We start from the raw sequence: 22,652 nt of genomic DNA on the forward strand, positions 1-22,652 counted from the left end.
TTGACAGTTTGATACTTTGAAAATTTTGAGCCAGCCCTACCCCCAAGGGCTGTAGGGTGGGGCTCAAAGGAGTCAGTGTGCTAAAATTTCTTCATTTTCCTTGTTTAGAATCAGAGGTGCTAGTTTCAAATACTTTTTAGTCTGAAATTTGAATAAGGTGGTTTTATTGTTTTTTGTCACTTTGAATAATATTTCTGTTCATGTTAAAAACAAAATCAACTCTCTGTATAAATATATCAGGTGACTGTTAAGGCCCATTGGCCTCTTGTTTTTTAATGTCAGATACAGGAACATCTACAATAAAACCCCATTAATCGGTCTAATTCAGTTTTCCTGAATGGTTTTGAGACACTACCACAGTTTAAACGTATTCCATTTTACTTTATATTAATATGTTTGAATATTATTACATTTTATAAAATGAAAATAGTTCTGGATGTTTTCCAAATTACAACTAAGCTAGATAAAGATGCAGTTGTTAACCCCTATTAGGTCAGACATTTTCTAAATTTCACTAGGTATTTAACCAAATTATTTGAATAGCCAAAGCATAGTTATTAAGTTTACCAGAAAGTGCAAAGGAATTAAGCCAAAGAAAACCACAAATAAAATTGTTATTAAACATTGAACTGATATATATGTAAAACAAATGTTAATAGTCCAATATGAAGAGGTATATATATTCCTGTCATCAATGAGGAGATATTTTTAGATACAGAAACAATGACATGTGGACACACAACGTACACAAACTGTAGCAGTCATGATCATCTCATGTCTCTTGTGTCGACTTTTCTCTGTTGTCTACAATTGCCTAAAATAATTAAAGACAATCACCTGTACGTGTACCGGTACTATTTTCTGCATGTCTCAGATAAAAGGCCTGGTACAATTTCACAAACATTCCTTATTTACAAGTTTAATGGTAGGAAAGAAAATTTCAGAATTCAAATAAATCTACATAGACCAAAATGGGAATAACATTTCGAAATTTAAATGTTATATATTACATCTACTAGCTTAATTTTGAAATGTTATTCCCATTTTGGTAGAGAGGTAATTTTTTGTAAATTAAACATCTGTTTTTGGGGTGTCAAATAAATATCTGTTTTTGGGGTGTCAATTAAATATCTGTTTTTGGAGTATTTTAATGTCGAGTAATATTAATGATCACTCCGACATGTTGGGGGTGTATTATTATTGTACCTGTGACTACCTTTTGTGTATACGTACCATACATACATGTGTAGGTGTCTCATGATCAACACACATCAAGCGTGGATTATGTTCATGTTTTGATGGGGGTTTTTTTAATCAGAGCTTAAACCGATGACGAGGGAGTGTATATTGTGATGTTGGTTTTTTTTAATTTTTAATTTCTTAATATCAGATACAGGAACATCTACAATAAAACCCCATTAATCAGTCCAGTTCAGTTTTCCTGAATGGTTTTGAGACACTACCACAGTTTAGGAGTAAATGTATTCCTTTTTCTTTCATAATAATATGTTTGAATACTATTATAGTATGGATAGTTCTGGATGTTTTCCAAATTACAACTAAGCTAGATAAATATGCAGTTGTTGACCCCTATTAGGTCAGACATTTTCTAAATTTCACTGTAGGTATATATGTATTTAACCAATTTATCTGAATTGCCAAAGACGCAATGACTGCGCAGTCTTTTTGGAACTAGAGGTATGACGCATTGGACAGTGTTTAACATACTAACATAACCTAGTAATTAAGTTTTCCAGAATGTGCAGTCTTACAAAGGAATTAATTATAAGCCAAAGAAAATCACAAATAAAATTGTTATTAAACATTGAACAGATATGTAAAACAACTGTTAATACACTGTAGTCCAATATGAAGTCCAAGATAAAAGGCCTGGTACAAACTTTTCTTATTTACAAGGTTTACTGTACGCCAGAAAAAATCAGATTTCAAATAAATCCACTTATGCTTTCCTGTAAGTACATTTAATTTACATCTACCAAAATTGGAATAATATTTCGAAATTTAATTAGTATGTATATTACATCTAAATATGAAATTTCGAAATGTTGTTCCCGTTTTGGTAGAGAGGTAAATTTTTGTAAAATAAATATCTGTTTTTGGAGTGTCAAATAAATATCTGTTTTTGGAATGTCAATTTTAATGTCGTGTAATATTTATGATCACTCCGACATGCTGGGGTGTATTATTATTGTACCAGTGATTACCTTGTGTGTACCATAGGTGTCTCATGATCAACACACACATTGATCTTGTATTATGTTCATGTTTTGATATTTAATCGGAGCTTAAACCGATGACGAGGGAGCGTATATTGTGTGTTTTGGCACAAGTACACATATGACAGTTCTAAAACTATAAATACACCTGTTTCACAGACAAATAGGGTATTTAACTTTACGACTTGAACTTAAAGCTACGTACCTCCACAGACACTTGTATTCACTCACTACAAAATATTGACAGTAATATTTTACATAACCAGTATTTCTTGTGCCTGTCATGGATCAAATTTACATTTGATTTCAAAATGTATAACTTATGTGTTATTTAAAAGTGAAAAGAAAAAAGCTGCTTGGTATATAGATCTTGCATGACAAAAACTTTTGAATTTTCTCAAATTTTAAAAGTTGACCTATTTTAACATAGGACTCATAAGAGTGATTTATAATGAAGTGATTGATTTGTGTGACAATGGTGGATTAAATAACCATAAATATTAGCATCTGAAAAAAATCTTTTTGGAAATTCCATGGATTAATAATTGGAGAATTTCCAACAAGTAAACATATATATATATATATATATACAGTGTGGCATAAGGTGGACTTGTAGAGGCTACAAGAGTTCTCAGTTTAATCCCAAATTAACAAAGGAAATCGTTATCACACATGATGGGACTAGATACTCCGAAGCATAAGGTGATGAGGTTCATCTCCAAAGACGCGACGGTTCCTCGTCCTGTAAGTAAAATCAGCATGAATAAGATATTGAATTTAGTCATCACAATATTTATTGAAATTGAGAAAATCTCTTTAGGTATATATTTTTTTTTACCTTTTAAAGACTAAAGGTGATTTTCAATTGCAGCCAGTTTTGACTATTATGATACATATATTGTGATTGGTGAAACACTGTTGTACACATGCATGCATGTAAGAGTTTTAGTATTCAAGTCAATAGCTGCTATTGCAGTAATGTTAGATATTTAACAAATTTAATTTATACACTGTACAATGTACATCAAATAGCTAATTAACTGCACATGTACGTACAGAGTAGATATTTGATATATTTTACTTATAATGTAATGAATTTGTTCATTTTTACAGTGAGAAGTACAAAACATTTTATTATCATCATGAGTGTTATAATGTAATTTCGTTAAAATCAGCAATGAAGCATGCATCAACATTATAGTGCAAATGCACAAGGATCCAGTTCTAAGACGTAGAAATACCTGCTTGACAGTAAAAGTCAGAAGCGATTTGATATAAAAGTTCAGGTTTCAATCACAAGTTCCAAGCATTGCCAATAAGGCCAGGTCAGTGATACTATTTTACCTGGGCGTACTAGTTTGCCTCTCAATGTGATCATCATGAGGCTTCATCAGGACGACTTCTGGTGACGCTTGCAGCATGTTCTGATTTAACTCATTCACCCCTACATATTTTAACAGGACTTGCCCAGTCATTGATTTGGTAAATATAAAGCTTAAGTTCAGATGTGAATTTAGGGGTGAATGGGTTAAATGAAACCTATTTCAGTTAAAACTTATTCAGTGGCTTGGCATAATTATTATACCTCATGGTATACCGGTATCCATATACTCTAAGTGCAGGACCGGTACCTCACTTATTACCTATACCCACAAACTTCGAATTGGTGTTGGCTCTAAGTAAATATAGATATTTTTATTTTGAAACTATTGAAAACATGAACATATATATATACTGTTGAACTGGCAACTTGCCATCAGCGCTTTTCATCGAGAGGATATCTTTTACCAGGGGTATGACATATCAAAGTTCTGACCTGTTGTTATGGAGTTTTCATTTCATGTGACATTATATTGAGACTGTCAAGCCTAAAAGTTATCTTCTTAAGAAAGCTTTACCTAGCTGAAAAGAAAATTTCAGGACATATCTACCGGTATTTGTTGTCCTCATTGTAACGTCATAATGCTGTGACGCCATATATGTTAATTGTAAAAATTCTGATTTCATATATAATACTAGTAAAATCATCAAAATATGACATTGGTAATATAGTTGACCTGTAAAAAACTTGACCTGTTATACAGACATGAGCTCTCGTACCCTCAAGCTTCCATCTCCTATTTATGACAGATTATACAGATCACTGAGATTTAGGATCACAGATAAAGGGTCACATCCAGCATTAAACCCTCATTGTGTAATTAGAGGATAAATGTTAGGACTTTAACATAAACCCAGTACTCTTTAACACCTTTTTTCTAAGGGTTTGTGTCAAAACTCAGGTCTTATCTTTAGTAATTGGTAAAAAATTAAATGTATTTTCCAAAACGGTGCCTGATCCTGATCTCGACTCCTAATTATATCTGTATATCGAGTTTGTATATGTTTGCAAGGCAGGAGGTGATTTTTCTGGCTCCATTATATTACCTGACCACAAACTTCAGATATGATATACATGTATGTCTCACACAAATAATACTGGTTATATATGTACGTACTGCCAATACGTTGATCTCCTTTGATAATATTTTCACAATACATTTGGATTTGAGGGACGTGATTTAGATATTGTGGTTTTGATGTGTCTACTGGAGTATATTACAGATATGTAATCAAATGGACCAAATTTCAAACAAACCTTGACCTAAAAATTATATGAAACTAAAACAACCATTGATAATAAGTATGATAAGTTCTGTTTATAAACAGTTACATTGCACATGAATAGTCAGCAAAAAGAAGGTTATTGTGACCTGTATTTTGACATTTGAGCTCAAATTTTGAAAAAGCTATTTTACCTGGTGTAACCACATTTGTTATTCAAATGGTAGAGTGTCCAGTACAAGAAGTAGGTCACTTAAATTGCCTGTCACTGCTTTGACCTTTGACCTTTGAAATAGTTTGTCCTGGGCGTATCTTCTGTACTATTTTTACCTGGAGTTACCCTATTTAGTACGTATATACACAGTACATCATTAGAGTGCAGATCACTGATGGGTTCAGGAAGTTTGTCACTATGACATATATATATATATAGTGCTATTGCCTTTGACCTCAACGTTTGAAAAAGATTGTCCAGGGCATACCTTCAAAAACTACAGGTATTTCACCTGGAGTAACCATATTTGGTTAAATCTTGGGATGTTAGAGTGTCAAGTACAAAAGTAGGTCACTGTGACCAAGATTTGACCTTTAACCTTGACATTTTTATAAAGGGTATATCATCGATACTGTTTCACCAAGCCTGGAGTAACCAGATTTGGAATGCAAGTACTTCTTGGGTTATAATGGAGTGTTAAATACAAAAAGTAGGTCACAGTGACGAATGCTTTGGCCTTAGCTTAGGCCTTATCTTTTGAAAAAGAAAAGTTAACATTGGGGCTTATATCTTCCATACTATTTCACCTGGAGTAACCAGAGTTTGTATGCAAGCGTGTTTTGGCTGGCAAAGTGCAGAGTACAAGAAGTATGTCACTGTGACCTAGATGAGATAGGTAAATACACTAATACAACTCAGTAAATAAAGAAATCATTACTGATGGGGGACTTTGGATTATAATTACCATGGAATACTTGGTTTGTTTCTGTTGTTATAAAGTAAAAAAGCACAATACATAAGACAATACATTGCATGTTCATAGTCTTCAAACTCCCTTGTTGGTAAGTGAAAAGACTGGATCAAATACACAGTGAACTTCAAAAAGTCATGGTAAATCAAATCAACTTCATATATCATATGTTAGTTCATGATAGCTACTAATGACAGACTGACACTACAACAACTACTAATGTTGAGCTCATACTTAAGGCAAGAGCAAAACTTTGAATTAGATTAGAATTGACTTTGTTACTGGGAAAAACTAATAACATTTCTATCTTTCGGTAAGTTTCCAATAGTTAAATATTTCCATTAATGACCCGGAACCCATGGTTCATTGAATTGGTACTTGTATAATATAACACATTTACTGAATTTAACTTGTTGAATATTGTAAAACTGTGGATTATAAAATGATGTAGATATGATTGAGCACAAGTACAGGATGAGGGCACTGATTGTTCTTAATGAAAAATAAACAGGACCAAAACAGACTTCTGTACATGTCTAATTACGGTTCTATTATGATTGGTTGGTTAATTTTGGCACCTGTCCCATCCAGGTTAATCGTTTAAGCAAGATCCTAAAACAGGTAATCTCGTTGACTTCATTGTTGACATGAGACGTACATTTTGTCAGAATTCTTCTCGTCAATATTATGGTTTACTCACATAGCAACAAATCACTTAAGTTAATCTCCCAAAATCAGGATGTCACTTCAGGTTATAAAAAAATATATAATAAATAAGACTTTATCAACAGCTGATGCATTTTAATTATGATTAAGTATAGTTACCTTGACATCAAAATATTTATCAGTTTGAATAGATGTTTTCTAATTTTAATGGTTATTATTCATGAACATTTAAATTTATGTAAAATGATTTTGACAGATCTATGCATACATGTATGTTTCTATCTAAAACGATGTAACATCTCTTATTGGATGGTTTTGCCAATGGAGACTGAGTTAGGGTATTTGTGTTATACAGTGTATAGGATTGCCTATATGTCTATTCCAAAGAGATCCATCCTCAAAGAGACATGATATCTTCTATACTTGATAGATAGGCCTAAGTGAATGAATTGATGATATATCTAACATACACCAAACATTGTATGTACCGATGTTTCAGAGGTGTTCTTCTTTTTAAAGAGATAACTAACACAATTTAAATGTGTAATGTACATGTACATGTAGTACGATGTTAAGGGGGATACATCTCTTTAACACTAAGATACATGTATAATGTGTCATGTGTAGCATATGTACGTCATTTAGGGGGATACCTCTTTAAAACTAAGATACATGTAGAATGTGTAATGTAGCATATGTACGTCGTTTAGGGGGATCCCTCTTTAACATTAAGATACATGTATAATGTGTAATGTAGCATGTGTATGTCGTTTAGGGGGATACCTCTTTAACACTAAGATACATGAATACCGTGTAATGTAGTATATGTACGTCGTTAAGGGGGATACCTCTTTAACACTAAGACACATGTATAATGTGTGATGTAGTATATGTACGTCGTTTAGGGGGATACCTCTTTAACATTAAGATACATGTCTAATGTGTAATGTAGCATATGTACGTCGTTAAGGGGGATACATCTCTTTAACACTAAGATACATGTATAATGCGTAGCATATGTACGTCATTTAGGGGGATACCTCTTTAACACTAAGATACATGAATACCGTGTAATGTAGTATATGTACGTCGTTAAGGGGGATACCTCTTTAACACTAAGATATATGTATAATGTGTAATGTAGCATATGTACGTTGTTAAGGGGGATACCTCTTTAACACTAAGATATATGTATAATGTGTCATGTAGCATATATACGTTGTTAAGGGGGATACCTCTTTAACACTAAGATATATGTATAATGTGTCATGTAGCATATATACGTTGTTAAGGGGGATACCTCTTTAACACTAAGATACATGTGTAATGTAGCATATGTACGTTGTTAAGGGGGATACCTCTTTAACACTAAAATACATGTATAATGTGTAATGTAGCATATGTACGTCATTTAGGGGGATACCTCTTTAAAACTAAGATACATGTAGAATGTGTAATGTAGCATATGTATGTCGTTTAGGGGGATACCTCTTTAACACTAAGATACATGAATACCGTGTAATGTAGTATATGTACGTCGTTAAGGGGGATACCTCTTTAACACTAAGATACATGTGTAATGTAGCATATGTACGTTGTTAAGGGGGATACCTCTTTAACACTAAAATACATGTATAATGTGTAATGTAGCATATGTACGTCGTTTAGGGAGATACCTCTTTAACACTAAGATACATGTATAATGTTTAATGTAGCATATGTACGTCGTTAAGGGGGATACATCTCTTTAACACTAAGATACATGTATAATGTGTCATGTGTAGCATATGTACGTCATTTAGGGGGATACCTCTTTAAAACTAAGATACATGTAGAATGTGTAATGTAGCATATGTATGTCGTTTAGGGGGATACCTCTTTAACACTAAGATACTTGTATGATACCTCTTTAACACTAAGATACATGTATAATCTGTAATGTACCATATGTACGTCGTTTAGGGGGATACCTCTTTAACACTAACATACATGTATAATGTGTAATGTAGCATATGTACGTCATTTAGGGGGATACCTCTTTAAAACTAAGATACATGTAGAATGTGTAATGTAGCATATGTACGTCGTTTAGGAGGATACCTCTTTAACACTAAGATACATGTATAATCTGTAATGTACCATATGTACGTCGTTTAGGGGGATACCTCTTTAACACTAAGATACATGTGTAATGTAGCATATGTACGTTGTTAAGGGGGATACCTCTTTAACACTAAAATACATGTATAATGTGTAATGTAGCATATGTACGTTGTGTAGGGGGATACCTCTTTAACACTAAGATATATGTATAATGTGTCATGTAGCATATATACGTTGTTAAGGGGGATACCTCTTTAACACTAAAATACATGTATAATGTGTAATGTAGCATATGTACGTTGTTTAGGGGGATACCTCTTTAACACTAAGACACATGTATAATGTGTAATGTAGTATATGTACGTCGTTTAGGGGGATACCTCTTTAACACTAAGATACTTGTATAATGTGTAATGTAGTATATGTACGTCGTTGAGGGGGATACCTCTTTAACATTAAGATACATGTATAATGCGTAATGTAGCATATGTACGTCGTTTAGGGAGACACCTCTTTAACACTAAGATACATGTATAATGTGAAATGTAGCATATGTACGTCGTTAAGGGGGATACATCTCTTTAACACTAAGATACATGTATAATGTGAAATGTAGCATATGTACGTCGTTAAGGGGGATGCCTCTTTAACACTAAGACACATGTATAATGTTTAATGTAGCATATGTACGTCGTTAAGGGGGATGCCTCTTTAACACTAAGACACATGTATAATGTTTAATGTAGCATATGTACGTCGTTAAGGGGGATACATCTCTTTAACACTAAGATACATGTATAATGTGAAATGTAGCATATGTACGTCGTTAAGGGGGATGCCTCTTTAACACTAAGACACATGTATAATGTGTAATGTAGCATATGTACGTCGATAAGGGAGACACCTCTTTAACACTAAGATACATGTATAATGTTTAATGTAGCATATGTACGTCGTTAAGGGGGATGCCTCTTTAACACTAAGACACATGTATAATGTGTAATGTAGTCTATGTACGTCGTTTAGGGGGATACCTCTTTAACACTACGATACATGTATAATGTGTAATGTAGCATATGTACGTCGATAAGGGAGACACCTCTTTAACACTAAGATACATGTATAATGTTTAATGTAGCATATGTACGTCGTTAAGGGGGATGCCTCTTTAACACTAAGACACATGTATAATGTGTAATGTAGTCTATGTACGTCGTTTAGGGGGATACCTCTTTAACACTAAGACACATGTCTAATGTGTAATGTAGCATATGTACGTCGTATAGGGGGATACCTCTTTAACATTAAGATACATATATAATGTGTAATGTAGCATATGTACGTCGTATAGGGGGATACCTCTTTAACATTAAGATACACGTATAATGTGTAATGTAGCATATGTACGTTGTTTAGGGGGATACCTCTTTAACACTAAGACACATGTCTAATGTGTAATGTAGCATATGTACGTCGTTTAGGGAGACACCTCTTTAACACTAAGATACATGTATAATGTGTAATGTAGCATATGTACGTCGATAAGGGAGACACCTCTTTAACACTAAGATACATGTATAATGTGAAATGTAGCATATGTACGTCGTTAAGGGGGATACCTCTTTAACATTAAGATACATATATAATGTGTAATGTAGCATATGTACGTCGATAAGGGAGACACCTCTTTAACACTAAGATACATGTATAATGTTTAATGTAGCATATGTACGTCGTTAAGGGGGATACATCTCTTTAACACTAAGATACATGTATAATGTGTAATGTAGCATATGTACGTCGTTAAGGGGGATACCTCTTTTAGACAAATCACAGCTATAATGTGTAAGGAGAATGATTCTTATACATGATCACAGCTTTATTGTGTAAGGGGGGGGTTTAACTCTATAATATAAATCCTAGACCTGTATGCATGATATGTAATTAAGGGGGTTATATTATATTACTCTTCACAGAAATCACAAATAAAATGTGTCGGGGTACGTATTTATTTTTAATGGTTATATGGTAAATACAATTTGTTTTCTTGTTATTTTTTAGGACTTAAAACCATGCATGATGGGTGACCTTCTGGAATACTTTGAGGAGCGTGCCCGAGTGTTGGACAGCATGGCTCCGACAATTCAAACCTCGGCCGCCATGTGTAACCCTGACTTCATCTCCTGTATCACCTTCAATGGCATCCCGATACTGCCACCTGTGGTAAGTTACTGCCACCATTGTGGCATTGGCTGTCTATATAGAACAGACTTGCCACCCTGGTACTGTAGGTGGTGCAGCCCAAACTTGCTTCCCTGGTTTTACATCTGGACCATACTTTCCACTCTGGTCAGCTGTCCAGACTGAACTTATCACCCAATCAAACTACAATGAGCTTGTCACTCTGGTCAGCTGTCCAGACTGAACTATTACCCAATCAAACTACAATGAGCTTGTCACTCTGGTCAGCTGTCCAGACTGAACTATTACCCAATCAAACTACAATGAGCTTGTCGCTCTGGTCAGCTGTCCAGACTGAACTTATCACCCAATCAAACTACAATGAGCTTGTCACTCTGGTTGTCTGCTGATGAGTATTTACAAGTGTTTGAACCAGGTAGTGATGGTAGACATGGAGTCCCTTGTAGATATATACATATGTATAATGGCTTCATCAATATTAACACACCAACATCAGATGGTGGGCTATTATAATGTTGCCCTTTAAAAATGTCTTAGGTCTGTGGCCTGTCCATTCTTTCTGCGTAAAAATGCATGATAGCTATAGTTTTATTATGACATTGTGTTACAGCTCAATATGTGATGAATGGGAAGTTTCCAGCAGTTGAACGTCTGAGAAATCTCTATTTCACATGTACGATGTCTTTGGGAAATCTCGATTAATACCATGTCTATGGGAAATTTCTATTAATACAGATTACAGTGTCTATGGGAAATCTCTAGTAATACAGTGTCTATGAGAAATCTTGAGGGAGAAATTAAGTTAAGGACATATTCAGTTGTTTATCAGGTTTTGAATTTAGGTATATTCACTATCTCAGTAGGATTTTAGATAGGACATAAAAAAAATATAAATGATGAAAAATGTTCTGATGTGACCACATCAATATCAAATATTTCAGCTAACAGCTCGTCGGCGTGAGGAGATGCAGGAATACAAGCGCCAGGCCATGCGTCGCAATTACCAGCGTAAGACACGCCAGCGAGAACAGATGAACGCGCGCCTTAGTTCTCTGGTGAAGGATGTAGAGGTTTGTAATGTTATCACTACCATCAATTGTATCTCAGGTTTCAAAAGGCTGTATCATTAAGTATCATGTCACAAGATTCTGAAATTCAACAAAGAAACAAAATCTTCTGACCACAAGTAAATGGAACAAAATAAAGTATAAATGTTTTGAATATATATCTTGATTTTAATGTGTTAGTTACAAAAGTACAGAAAAAAATGAGGCCTTTGTTAGTGTTACTTATGGAACATCATGCTAATAACTGTGTGCACCCTCTGTACAAAATGTTACCATTCTGAAATCATAAATACCTTTATAAAAAATTCTACTTGCATTGCCCCGGGCGATGCTATAAAGTTTGGAAACAAGAGATCTCCAATTTTCATTCTCAATTTTAAACCTTCAAGAATTAACACTCTTACCCATAGCAAATACATTGTTTTGATTATTTCTATCTTAAATAATAATGTATGTATAAACAAATAAAATTGAGCAAATCTGCACCACCTGTATAAGTTTCAATTTTCTGTTAATACCATGTCTGTGAATTGCTTTTATAATTGAACATCACGGATATTTCAAACTCTCAAGGGTACGTATGTAGCCTAACCAAGAGTTGATTTCTGTTTTCACAGCCGTCTTTAAACATTTTGAATCAAGACTGTATTGTACATTTTCAGAAAAGTTATTCTCTAAAGTCTCGGGTCAGCCTTCCCCGTACCGTTGGTCTATCCAAACTGCTCGTAGGTGAAATCTGATGTAATAGAACACATGTATATATCTGTATATAGTATACACACACGTAGATGTATAAGTTTTGATGTGGAGTTTCTTTTCTGGGTTTTCTGGGTTGTGGGTTTTGTTGGTATGCTGCTTTGACCATGAAATATATAACCGTTTGTTTGACATTATAAATTTGAACTGACTATTTCTGCTTGTAGCCACAAAGATTATATCTAAATATAAAACTTGCTCCCTCATACCACCTCTGACTTCCAGAATTCTTTTGTCATCTTCATTTTATAAATAAGATTTTCTTAGTAAAGGAAAAAGCCAAGCACGCCTCTTAATAACGTCTTCACAACTTTGTCTTTATTTATAAAATATGAAAGATGATGTAAACATGATTGTTCCGAATTTTGACCTGTTTGGCTGTTTTCTCCAAAACATCTAGGTTAAAGTTATTGCCATAGGTGTTGAAATTCACTTTAATACATGTTTAACCTGAAGTATTTGTATAAGGATGCTGACACTTGGTATTGAGGTTCCCGAGGGGTCAGCCATTGTTACACAGAATAAAAAATAAAAAAAATAAAAATCAATTTTGACCTGTTTTGTACTTTAATTTGCCCTCTATGCCAAAATGTGAAGGTTTGGTCACAAAAAATAACAATATTTTTACCTGGATTGTCATAATTGGCATTTACCAGTAAGTTCCTCAGGAGTAAAACTTGGTTGTACAACACAAACTATTCATTCATCATTCATTAGAGTTATTTCACTTATTTATTTTGAATTGGTTTATTTAATACAAGTATTCTTTGTGTATGTGAACTGTGCTGTTCTCAATACATGTAGGTCTTGTATCAATGATGTGGTGTTGTACCCTGTCCAACGGGGCTTTATATATATTCTTAACCCCTATGTAACTTGAGTAGACTCTACCATGCATTGATATGGATAAGTCCATTATAGTCTACAGTGGTGAAAGGGTTAAAGAAAATCAGGAAAATTGTGATCGAGTGACTTTTTATTTGATATGAATGCAGGTTGCATCCTTTATTTATTACCGGTAATTAAAGTGGTCAATCATATTGGCAAGTCCAAGAAATCCCAGCTTAAATACTTTCCCTTTTCTCACTTAGACCAATTCCGGCATATATACCCATGTATACAATGGAGTATCATATTTGCATACTCAGCAATATGTCCTACCCGGTATTTACACTATCGTAGATAAACTAGAGGTGAGATAATCTCTTTGTGGTAATTACACATGTATAATGGGATATACTTTGTAGATCACAACTATATAATCTAGAGGTTTCTTTACTAACAAACATTGAAATGTGTGTCTGTATTGTAATCAAATATTGTTTTACTCTGGTAGTGTTTGTCAATTCTTTGTCTAAAATACTAAAACCTTATTGTGATTTACGAAATGTGACAAGTTTGTAAAATTTGAACCATCATGTAAAGTATATTTTTTAAGGTTGTATCACCTGTTACCTATTATCTTCTACTTATGATATTAGGAATTTAAACAAAGTTTTAATTATATGTTTTATACCTCTCACAAGTGACAAAATGATATTTGTAAAGATGCTTGAAGATGACTAACTGTGATATATACCTCATTTCCAAAAGGTTTCCACACTAAGGCAGCTCTATAAAATATCTTATGAATGGTACTTTTGTTTTTCAAGTAAAATAAGTTCTGAGCTGTTAAATGATAATAATTAGAAGCTTTCAAGAGGGGATAACTTATTAATCTTAATTAGAAAATTTTAAGGGGAGATAAGTTATTGATGTTAATTAAAAATTTTGAAGGGAAGATTATTGGGTAAATATATTATTCAGAAGATTTTAAGGTAAGATAAACTCAAAATGTAATTTAGATGAGTACATAAATCACAGGTATAATTGTAAGATGTCACTCATCCCTCTTCAGATTGTGATAATTAGTAATAGTAATGTTTGAATTAAATGACAGTAGACATACATAAAGTTGTCTATATACATGGAATTATTGACTTTCGCATGTTCCAGATTAAAATGTACTATGTATATAAATGTTTATTATTGTATAAAATAACTTGTACTAGAGTAACACAATCTTAAGATTTCAATGGTACGAAAAAAGTCTCAGTATGTATATTTCAGTCAGCAGGTAGAGGAAGCCTTATCAAAATTAAATATCTCTTTCAGAGGTGTATAAGTTCAAGTTTTAAGTACAGTGTACTAGCCCATTTACAGATTTAAAAATACATACTAGCCTGATTTATATGTTCTAAAGTAAAAACAGATATTTTTCACCACAAGTCATGACATAAAATCTACTAGCCTTTGGTATCAGACTAATAGAATTGAACCCCCCTGTTGTTTTATATATGTAATAACAGTACATATTATAACCGAAAAATATTAATTTCTTTTTCAGGAAAAGAATGCATCAAGATGGACTGAAGTGAAACAATCAGAAGAACAGGAAGTTCCAACAAGGGACATAACTCCAAAAACACATCAGAGTAAAACAGTATCTTCAAATTCAGCAGAAGTCAGTAAAGTTACAAAGGCCAAAGTTGAAAGGTCAAGTCGTCCAGCAGAGATCAAATCTAAAATTTCTTCAAAAGCACGACGAGGGCATCGTTCAGGATCACAAGGATCAGATGATGATGTAAAAAGTGAAATGACAGTGTTGGTAAAAACACATAGACATAGGAGAAGTTCTGAAGGAGAGAAAGATGACCCTAAAAGTGAGCCAATTAAAACCAAAAATAAGCACAGAATTCCAGTGCCAGAAAAAAGTAGGAAAAACAGTGGTGCATCTCGAAAAACTAAACCAGCCCCTCGTGGTGGGAACAGCATTGATACCTTAAGGAGGTCAAGTTCATTATCTTCCCTACCAAACTTGGCAAAAATTCAAGGGGTAAATGCTCTGTCCATACCCAAACCTCCTTCGTCTCAGATGACTGAACAACAGCAGGCAAGACAGTTGTCTCTTCGGCATTACTCCAATTCTCAACCTGACCTCAGAACACTCAGTGCTGAAAATATCACATTTTCACCACCGACCCGTCGCTCACACAGCAAGGACGATATCAATGATCTAGACAATGCAGGTATTGTGTCGATGTCCCGGGAACAAAGTATGTCTAATCCGGATTTACCCCAATCTTCCTCCAGTTCTGACAACCACAAGGCTACAACTGGTCTTCAGGGGGGAAAGTCTGGAAAGGATTCCACCCTCATTTCTGGAAACATCCAGGATAATAAAAAGGATACAAAGAAGAATGTTGATAGTAAAAAATTGAATGTAGGTGCCAAATCAAAAGTGAACTCGGAATCGGAACAGAAAAGACAAATAACAAGTGCCACAAAGAAGCAAGTTGAACAAACTCAGAACAGCTCACAAACAACTTCAAGAAGTGCAAGGACATCTGAACAATCAGAAACGTCGGGAAGTGGGACAGCGAGTGCAGACTTTCCATCATTGGAGGGGTGTAATTCTCTCCCTCATGAGATTGATGGACTACGTTTCACATCAGTGCGACAACAACACATAGGCCACACACTGGACAAATTGTCCAAAGTTTTGAACATGGAAGAAACGCTTAGTACTCTAAACTCAACGTCAAGCAATGAAATACAAGAAAACATTTCCAGACTGCGGCAGTCAGCCCAATCTTCACACGTTGGCTATTCCACACAATCATCAGTTCAAAGTCAGCAGAGCTTTGATCATGCAGGTGGTAGGCGAGGTAACACCTCACCCCAAACCAATTTACGGAATCCGACAGAAACGCCATCACCAAAAACTTCAGACTCCAGTGCACCTGCATCTACCCCCAGCTCAGCAGAGCAGTCCTTTGGCAGTAACACCAGTGGTAGTAGTACTGCGAGTCACTCCCGGGTCGGCAGTAACACCAGTGGTAGTAGTAATGCGAGTCACTCTCGGGTCAGTGCCGTATCTGCCTCCACTAGAAGCTCTGCAAGTTCAGTGACAGGAAGTCAATCTGGGGGTGTGCCAAGTCGTAGAATGAGTCCCAAGGGTTTGAAAAATGCAGTACATTTCGCTCCCTTAGTGACAGAAATAAGCACTAGTGCTAGTCAATCTTTGGAAGATAAAATATCTGTAAGAAAGTTGGATGTCACACCAACTAATAGTATACAGTTTGATTCTGGTGAACAGGGACAGATCAGTCGGACTGGACAGGAAGGAAGTAATTTGGCTAGGAACAGAACATCTGACAGTGGTAGTGTACCTCCAAGTGTCCATGTCACCATCCAATCCTCGGAGTCCATGTTGAGTAAAGTGGCTCTGAGCCCCGAGACAGATTCACCCCAGACTCCAAATGATGGTTTGATCAACAACATGCCATTTGAGACCTATGGACAGAGTGTAGAGGGAGAGATCAATACGTCAGACAAGGAAAATGAGTTGCGTACACAACCTCAGGGAAGATCACAAATCCCTGGTAGATATATTGATGCAGGCCTGAGAGGACCTAGCAGGAATATGGATCAACTCCTGGTGAAATCTCAGAACTCAGATGACGGGTCACAAACCAGTACCTTAAAAGGAAGCCAAGATCTACTAGGAGAACGGTCATCGGTGAGGCAGGAAATGGACCCCCAAAGGGCCACTGAATATCAGTCTACAGATACGGTCAGGAATGCCATTGTCCATTCTCAGGGCCAACAGACGAGGAGTACAAATGTTAATCCTAGGATAGCTGCCCAATCCCAGCCTGTGATGGGAAGAAGTTCCGACGATACGCTGAGATCAACTCAGGAATCAAGCCATCCAGCGATCAGAGGGAAAGTTCCTGTCAACATCAGTGGGAAGTCCTCTTATGTATCACAGCAGATTTACGATCTTCAGCAGAAAAGCAAACAGGATGTGGCTCAACAGCAAGCTCCGCCCATTTTGACTCGTCCAGTGGCTCACACACATGCTGGTACCTTTAGTCAAGTCCCCAATACCAAGGCTGCCGAGCGAACGGTCAGCAGAGGGTCACAGCGTAAACTTAATATGGGTGCTGGTACAAATGTGAACTGCCTTCCTCCTAAAAATGTAACTGGTGATTCGGACGGAGAAAGGGAGGCAAAAGCTGAACACATTCAGAAATATTTGAACCACGTACAACGCCACTCGCTGGAGGCTGATGCTGACTCAGCTGAAGATTCAAAGCGCGCTAATGTCAAAAAGAATTCTCCAAGCTTGCAAGAGCCATTCGATCTACGCTCCACCATCCAGTCATTCACATCTAGTCTGCAATCTTTGAATCAAACTGATGAGGAGGAATTGTTGAGGATACAAGCCGAACACTTTGACAAATTGCGCAGGCATTTGATAGATCAACAGAAACATCAACTTGAGGAGTTGTTTGTTCATCAGCGACGAGAACAAATGGTGCTACAAACAGACATTGAGAAATACCAAAGTCAGCTGCAGGAACAGGAAGAGTTCCTCTCTAAAAACTCACCTTCCACCAGTTACAACAATCTCCCTGGCACCCAACAGGTACTGTACAAACCTTGTGTCAGTTCTCAAAATTTAGACAGAAAATTCCATGTAATATTTGCTTTACAGTTATCTACTTTTTTGTGTGAGAAAGAAGTTTTCAGCCCACCATCATCAGTTGGTTTCAGGTCATGTCATTATCAACTATGTAGACTTTCGTTAGGAAATCTATATTTTCAGTATCTAATCGAAGATGTTTGACTAAATAGCCCCTTTAAGATTAAATCATCTAATATTTAATATATGCTAAATTTAATATAAATTTCCTTATCATGATCACTATGACAAATGGGGGAGAGCAAAAAGTGTTGAAGGAAACCTTTTAATTTGTTACAGGTACCGGTAGCCTATGGGCAGTCTTCTCAAGATCCAACACATCAACTTCAGCCTCCTGACAACAAGAACATTCCGAGTCACTTCCAGTCACATCATCCATCACAGTCTCACTATCATATACAAACAAGTTCACACCCAAATACACAATCGAATTCACAGACACATTCACAATCAAATTCCTATTCACACCCTTATTCAAATTCACATTCATTTTCACAGTCTGATTCTTATTCTCATCCACAATCCAATTCACAAGCAAATATTCAGCCTAATCTGCCCTCTCAACATCAACCACAAGTACATCCTCAGCATCAGCAACCTAACCCCCAGCAGCCTAATATTCCCCTTCAGTCAAACATCCCCCAGCAGCAGCCAGGTCCAGCCAGCCAGTCCTATCAGCAGAGCTATCCATACCAAGAGCAGTATGTCCAAAGGACTAATCCGCACCCTGGATACACACAGCAGCAATATACATCCTATGACACAGCATATTCGACAGACCGTGGCAGTTATCCCCATGGTCTGTCGCATGCGTCTACTAAAGTGTTACACCCAGCTCAGGCCCAGGGTCAGACACAATATGTGTCCCAGTCTAACTATCATCAGCCTGTAGATATACAAGATCCCAATTATTTCAGACACCCTTCCACCCAGCATCCACCTCCTGACACCCTCAGACATAATCATCCACCACCTCCTAAGTACTCCCAGCATGATCCACGCAAACTTAACGGCAATCCGTACGAATTACACAACAATGGAAGAGATCCACGGAACCCGTTGTCCAATCCACAAGGCCATAACGATCAGGGCGAGTCCTACCAGTCTCCACCACGTGACGATGCCAACACCAGTCATCAGTACTCATATGTACCAAGTCCTAGTCTGTATTATAATCCGCGAGATAATGGCTCGGACATCAGCACCTTCAGCAAGGCCACGCCCAAACAGAGTCTCACATTCAACAATCACTCCACGCCCACACCAAAGATCCACAAACCTGTGCTTCGGTCGCCGATCAAGCAGCCTTCCCTTGCTTTTTCTGACCAGCATGTGGTTGTACCTGAATTGGTAAGTACAATGTGCCAGTCTGTGGCATTGTAATGATACATGTAATAAAAAAAAAAATTGTACAACCTTCAATCACTTTATATTCAAGCCCACCCACTATTTCATAGATTTTACAGAAGATGGTCATAATTTGAAGAGGTTTTGTTGTGTATGAGGTTAAATTAAGAAATAAATCCATTGTCTATTTTACTCTTTGTTTTCATGGGGAATTTTGAATAACAAAACCATTTCTAAGATCATTTTTTAACACATGTCGGGGCCAAAGAAATTTCCTCTTTGTCAATACAGTGTTTATGCAACTTGAGTTATAAATCAAGATTCTGATAATTGTACTGTAGAACATCCAAAATTAGAAAAAATGAAAAATATATTTATTTCATATATTCTGGTTCATACGTATACACTCCAGGCATACAATGCGAACCTGAAGCGATGTTTTGATAGAGTGTCGGCATGTGTCCGAGGTTACCTCACACGGAGACTTCTACGCACAGAGAAGGTCCAGGAGATTCTCAAAACCATCAAGGTATGCAAAAACACACAGGATACTGTCAACTAATACAATAATTGTGTTTCTGCATTTTTCAATATATCAAAATATTTCCCCCATGTTGATGTTACCCTCTTTTTGAGGCTTGGTTACAACAAGTATCTGACAGATTAGAAGTTTTATCCTGTGTAAATTTTGCCTAGCTCTTGGTCAAGAGTGAAACAGAGGAATATAAACCTGGCATGGAAATTGCTCATTTCACATTTGATGTAATGTTTTGTAAACGTTGGGTATATAGAGGTTACACAACGAGTGGTTGTTGAATATGGTATTTATTTCACTCGTATAAGTTAATTTTCAAAAGTTACAAAAGACACCAGCTTTAGCGAGTGTCTTTCTGTAACTTTTGAAAATTAACTAACGAGAGTGAAATAAATACCATACTCAACAAACACGAGTCATGTGATCTGCATGTTTCTACCACAATCTCATGATCAGTCGGAAATAACATACACACATGTGTTTGTTGACAAGGCTGGCGTAGTGATATGACCCATATGTAAAAAGCCACTCATTCAAAAATGACCTTTTTTTTTACAAATTTAATTATTGTTAAAATTAATGTTTCGGCAACAACTTTGGGAAAAAATAAAATAGATGAACGACTTTAAATATTGAGAGTAGCAGTATTGCATTAATTTATATAAATTAACCACAAACTATATGCGCGTAAGCATATCGTACGAAGTCTGCCTCCCGCCAAGTGATGAACCGTTGTAGACGAACTTATCGCTGTCAATATCCAAAACCATAGGCCTACGTTTCTTCGTGACGGTTCTATGGTTGACGTTTATAGTGAAAGTTCAGCCATAGTCAGTTTGTCTAAATAGCGATAACAGGACGTTGGGAGAACATAATATTTCCCGACGCTGTGACAGATCTTGTTTTGGTTTCACGACCTGGACACGATATCGAGGGTCTGTAGCAATTTTGCCTGAAACTAGCTATCAAATCTTTAAGTATCATCTTTTAATATTGCCTTAATAACCCCCCTTTCCGCATAACCTCACAAAGTCAACAACACTTGTCGGATGTTGACAGCCGACGACGTAAACAAAACACCAAGTGGCAAAAAGCATGTGGAAAAAGTCTTCCCAGTCAAAGTTCATCTTCTCGACCAATCAAAACTCTTGAAGGTCATATACCACGTGTGGTATATAACTCATATTTATCTGACAGTCTGCTTGTTTATACAATGATCTGAGAGTGGAATAACACAGCGTTTTGTGGTAGAAATGTTGATTCCAAACCGTTCAGGATAAAATATGAAATAATTGTTAAGGAAGGGGAACAATGTTAAATTGACAGTAACAGAGGTGAGAAGTGAAACTAAGGGCAACATAAGCAAAAATGTCTGGATATTGAAAAAAGTACAAATTTTAAGGTAAATTGCGATGTATGTGTTTGGTAGGGAATTGATGCGGAACCTGTTACTGAGAGGTACTGTAAATCCTAGATTAACTTATAGGTTATCACAGGATTCAGAGTGTGCTTTAGAGAGGCTCCAGAGTATCAATATATTTGGAACAAATATTATACAAAGGGGTATTTATGGAGGCACGGTAGTCCAGTGGTAGGACGCGGGGCTCATGACCGAAGGGTTGGGGGTACGAGGCACGGCAAGGCACGGCACGGCACTATGCATATGTTATATCTTGGAGTAGGATACTTTACTCCGCTTGTTCCAGTCTACTCGGCTGTAAATGAGTACGTGTATGGGCAGTGCTAGAATTGTAGAATGCTAGCTGTTAGCGCCGAAATGGCATCTCCGGCTGTATGCTCCCCAGGGAGTTGAGAAAGGTATTGGCTGGTTGCAAAGGCCTAAAAAAACAATGGACAATAATTTGTGAACGCTTTGAGACGACCTACGAACTAGGTTGTGATAAAGCGGTATAAAAGAACCTCGAATTATTAATTATTATTATTTTTACTTGTACTTGTATAGGAGTTACCAGACATACTTTTGGTTTTTAGGATACAAAAGATTTTGCATATCAATTCCAAGCAGAGACACCAATTAAACGAGGGGATTTCTCCTCTTCAGACCGACATCTTCTTGACCGGATCATAGCTCAGGTAAATGTTTCTGACATAATAAAAACACTTTTCAACTAAATTCAATTGGAAAACTTTAATTTTTGTCTTTGTTTGATGAAAGTCCTTTTGAAGTGATTAGTTTTAATGTTTACTGGTTATTAAAAAATGTATATTTTTTGGTCATGAAATTACTGGTACATGTACTAACAATTTTCTGGAAATTCTGGACATATTTTAAGTGAAAAAAATAAGTTTTTGAATACAGTGTAAGCTTTTCTCTGCTCAGAAGTTTACTTAACATATAAGCTTTAATAGTATTTTTCTCCAATCTGCATTGACAGCTGCAGGCAGCTCTGTTGGACGTTCATGAGATTTTTTTTGAGATTCCGGTTTGGGAAAGGATGAGTTTGATTGCCCAGTCCCGCCAGGCACAGGAGGAAAAACGCCTCAGGGAAAGTGTAAGTTTATTCTGGGAGAGACAAGATTATCTCCCTTTATTAGTTCCCATTTTCTGTTAGTATTCCATCTGTCCCAAGTTTTGTGTGGGCCATACTTCTCAAATACTTCTCCTTGATTAGAACAAGA

At 36.1% G+C, this 22,652-nt stretch overlaps 1 protein-coding gene across 5 annotated transcripts in view; it reads left to right on the plus strand.

The window, feature by feature from the left end:
• Nucleotides 1-22,652, plus strand: part of LOC110453907 (protein split ends-like) — a 31,370-nt gene that overhangs the window by 4,337 nt on the left and 4,381 nt on the right. For 3 of the 5 annotated variants that reach the window (XM_021503130.1, XM_021503133.1, XM_021503135.1), the window contains 8 exons: nucleotides 10,637-10,798; nucleotides 11,719-11,847; nucleotides 12,507-12,569; nucleotides 14,987-18,073; nucleotides 18,410-19,480; nucleotides 19,890-20,006; nucleotides 22,005-22,106; nucleotides 22,409-22,525. In XM_021503130.1, the coding sequence (XP_021358805.1) occupies nucleotides 10,637-10,798; nucleotides 11,719-11,847; nucleotides 12,507-12,569; nucleotides 14,987-18,073; nucleotides 18,410-19,480; nucleotides 19,890-20,006; nucleotides 22,005-22,106; nucleotides 22,409-22,525 (4,848 nt within the window). The remainder of the gene's footprint in view (nucleotides 1-10,636; nucleotides 10,799-11,718; nucleotides 11,848-12,506; nucleotides 12,570-14,986; nucleotides 18,074-18,409; nucleotides 19,481-19,889; nucleotides 20,007-22,004; nucleotides 22,107-22,408; nucleotides 22,526-22,652) is intronic. The other 2 variants (XM_021503132.1, XM_021503134.1) reach the window with 1 other exon arrangement.

The sequence above is a fragment of the Mizuhopecten yessoensis genome, unplaced genomic scaffold (genome assembly GCF_002113885.1).
Source record: "Mizuhopecten yessoensis strain PY_sf001 unplaced genomic scaffold, ASM211388v2 scaffold7547, whole genome shotgun sequence".
NCBI classification, from domain to species: Eukaryota; Metazoa; Mollusca; class Bivalvia; order Pectinida; family Pectinidae; genus Mizuhopecten; species Mizuhopecten yessoensis.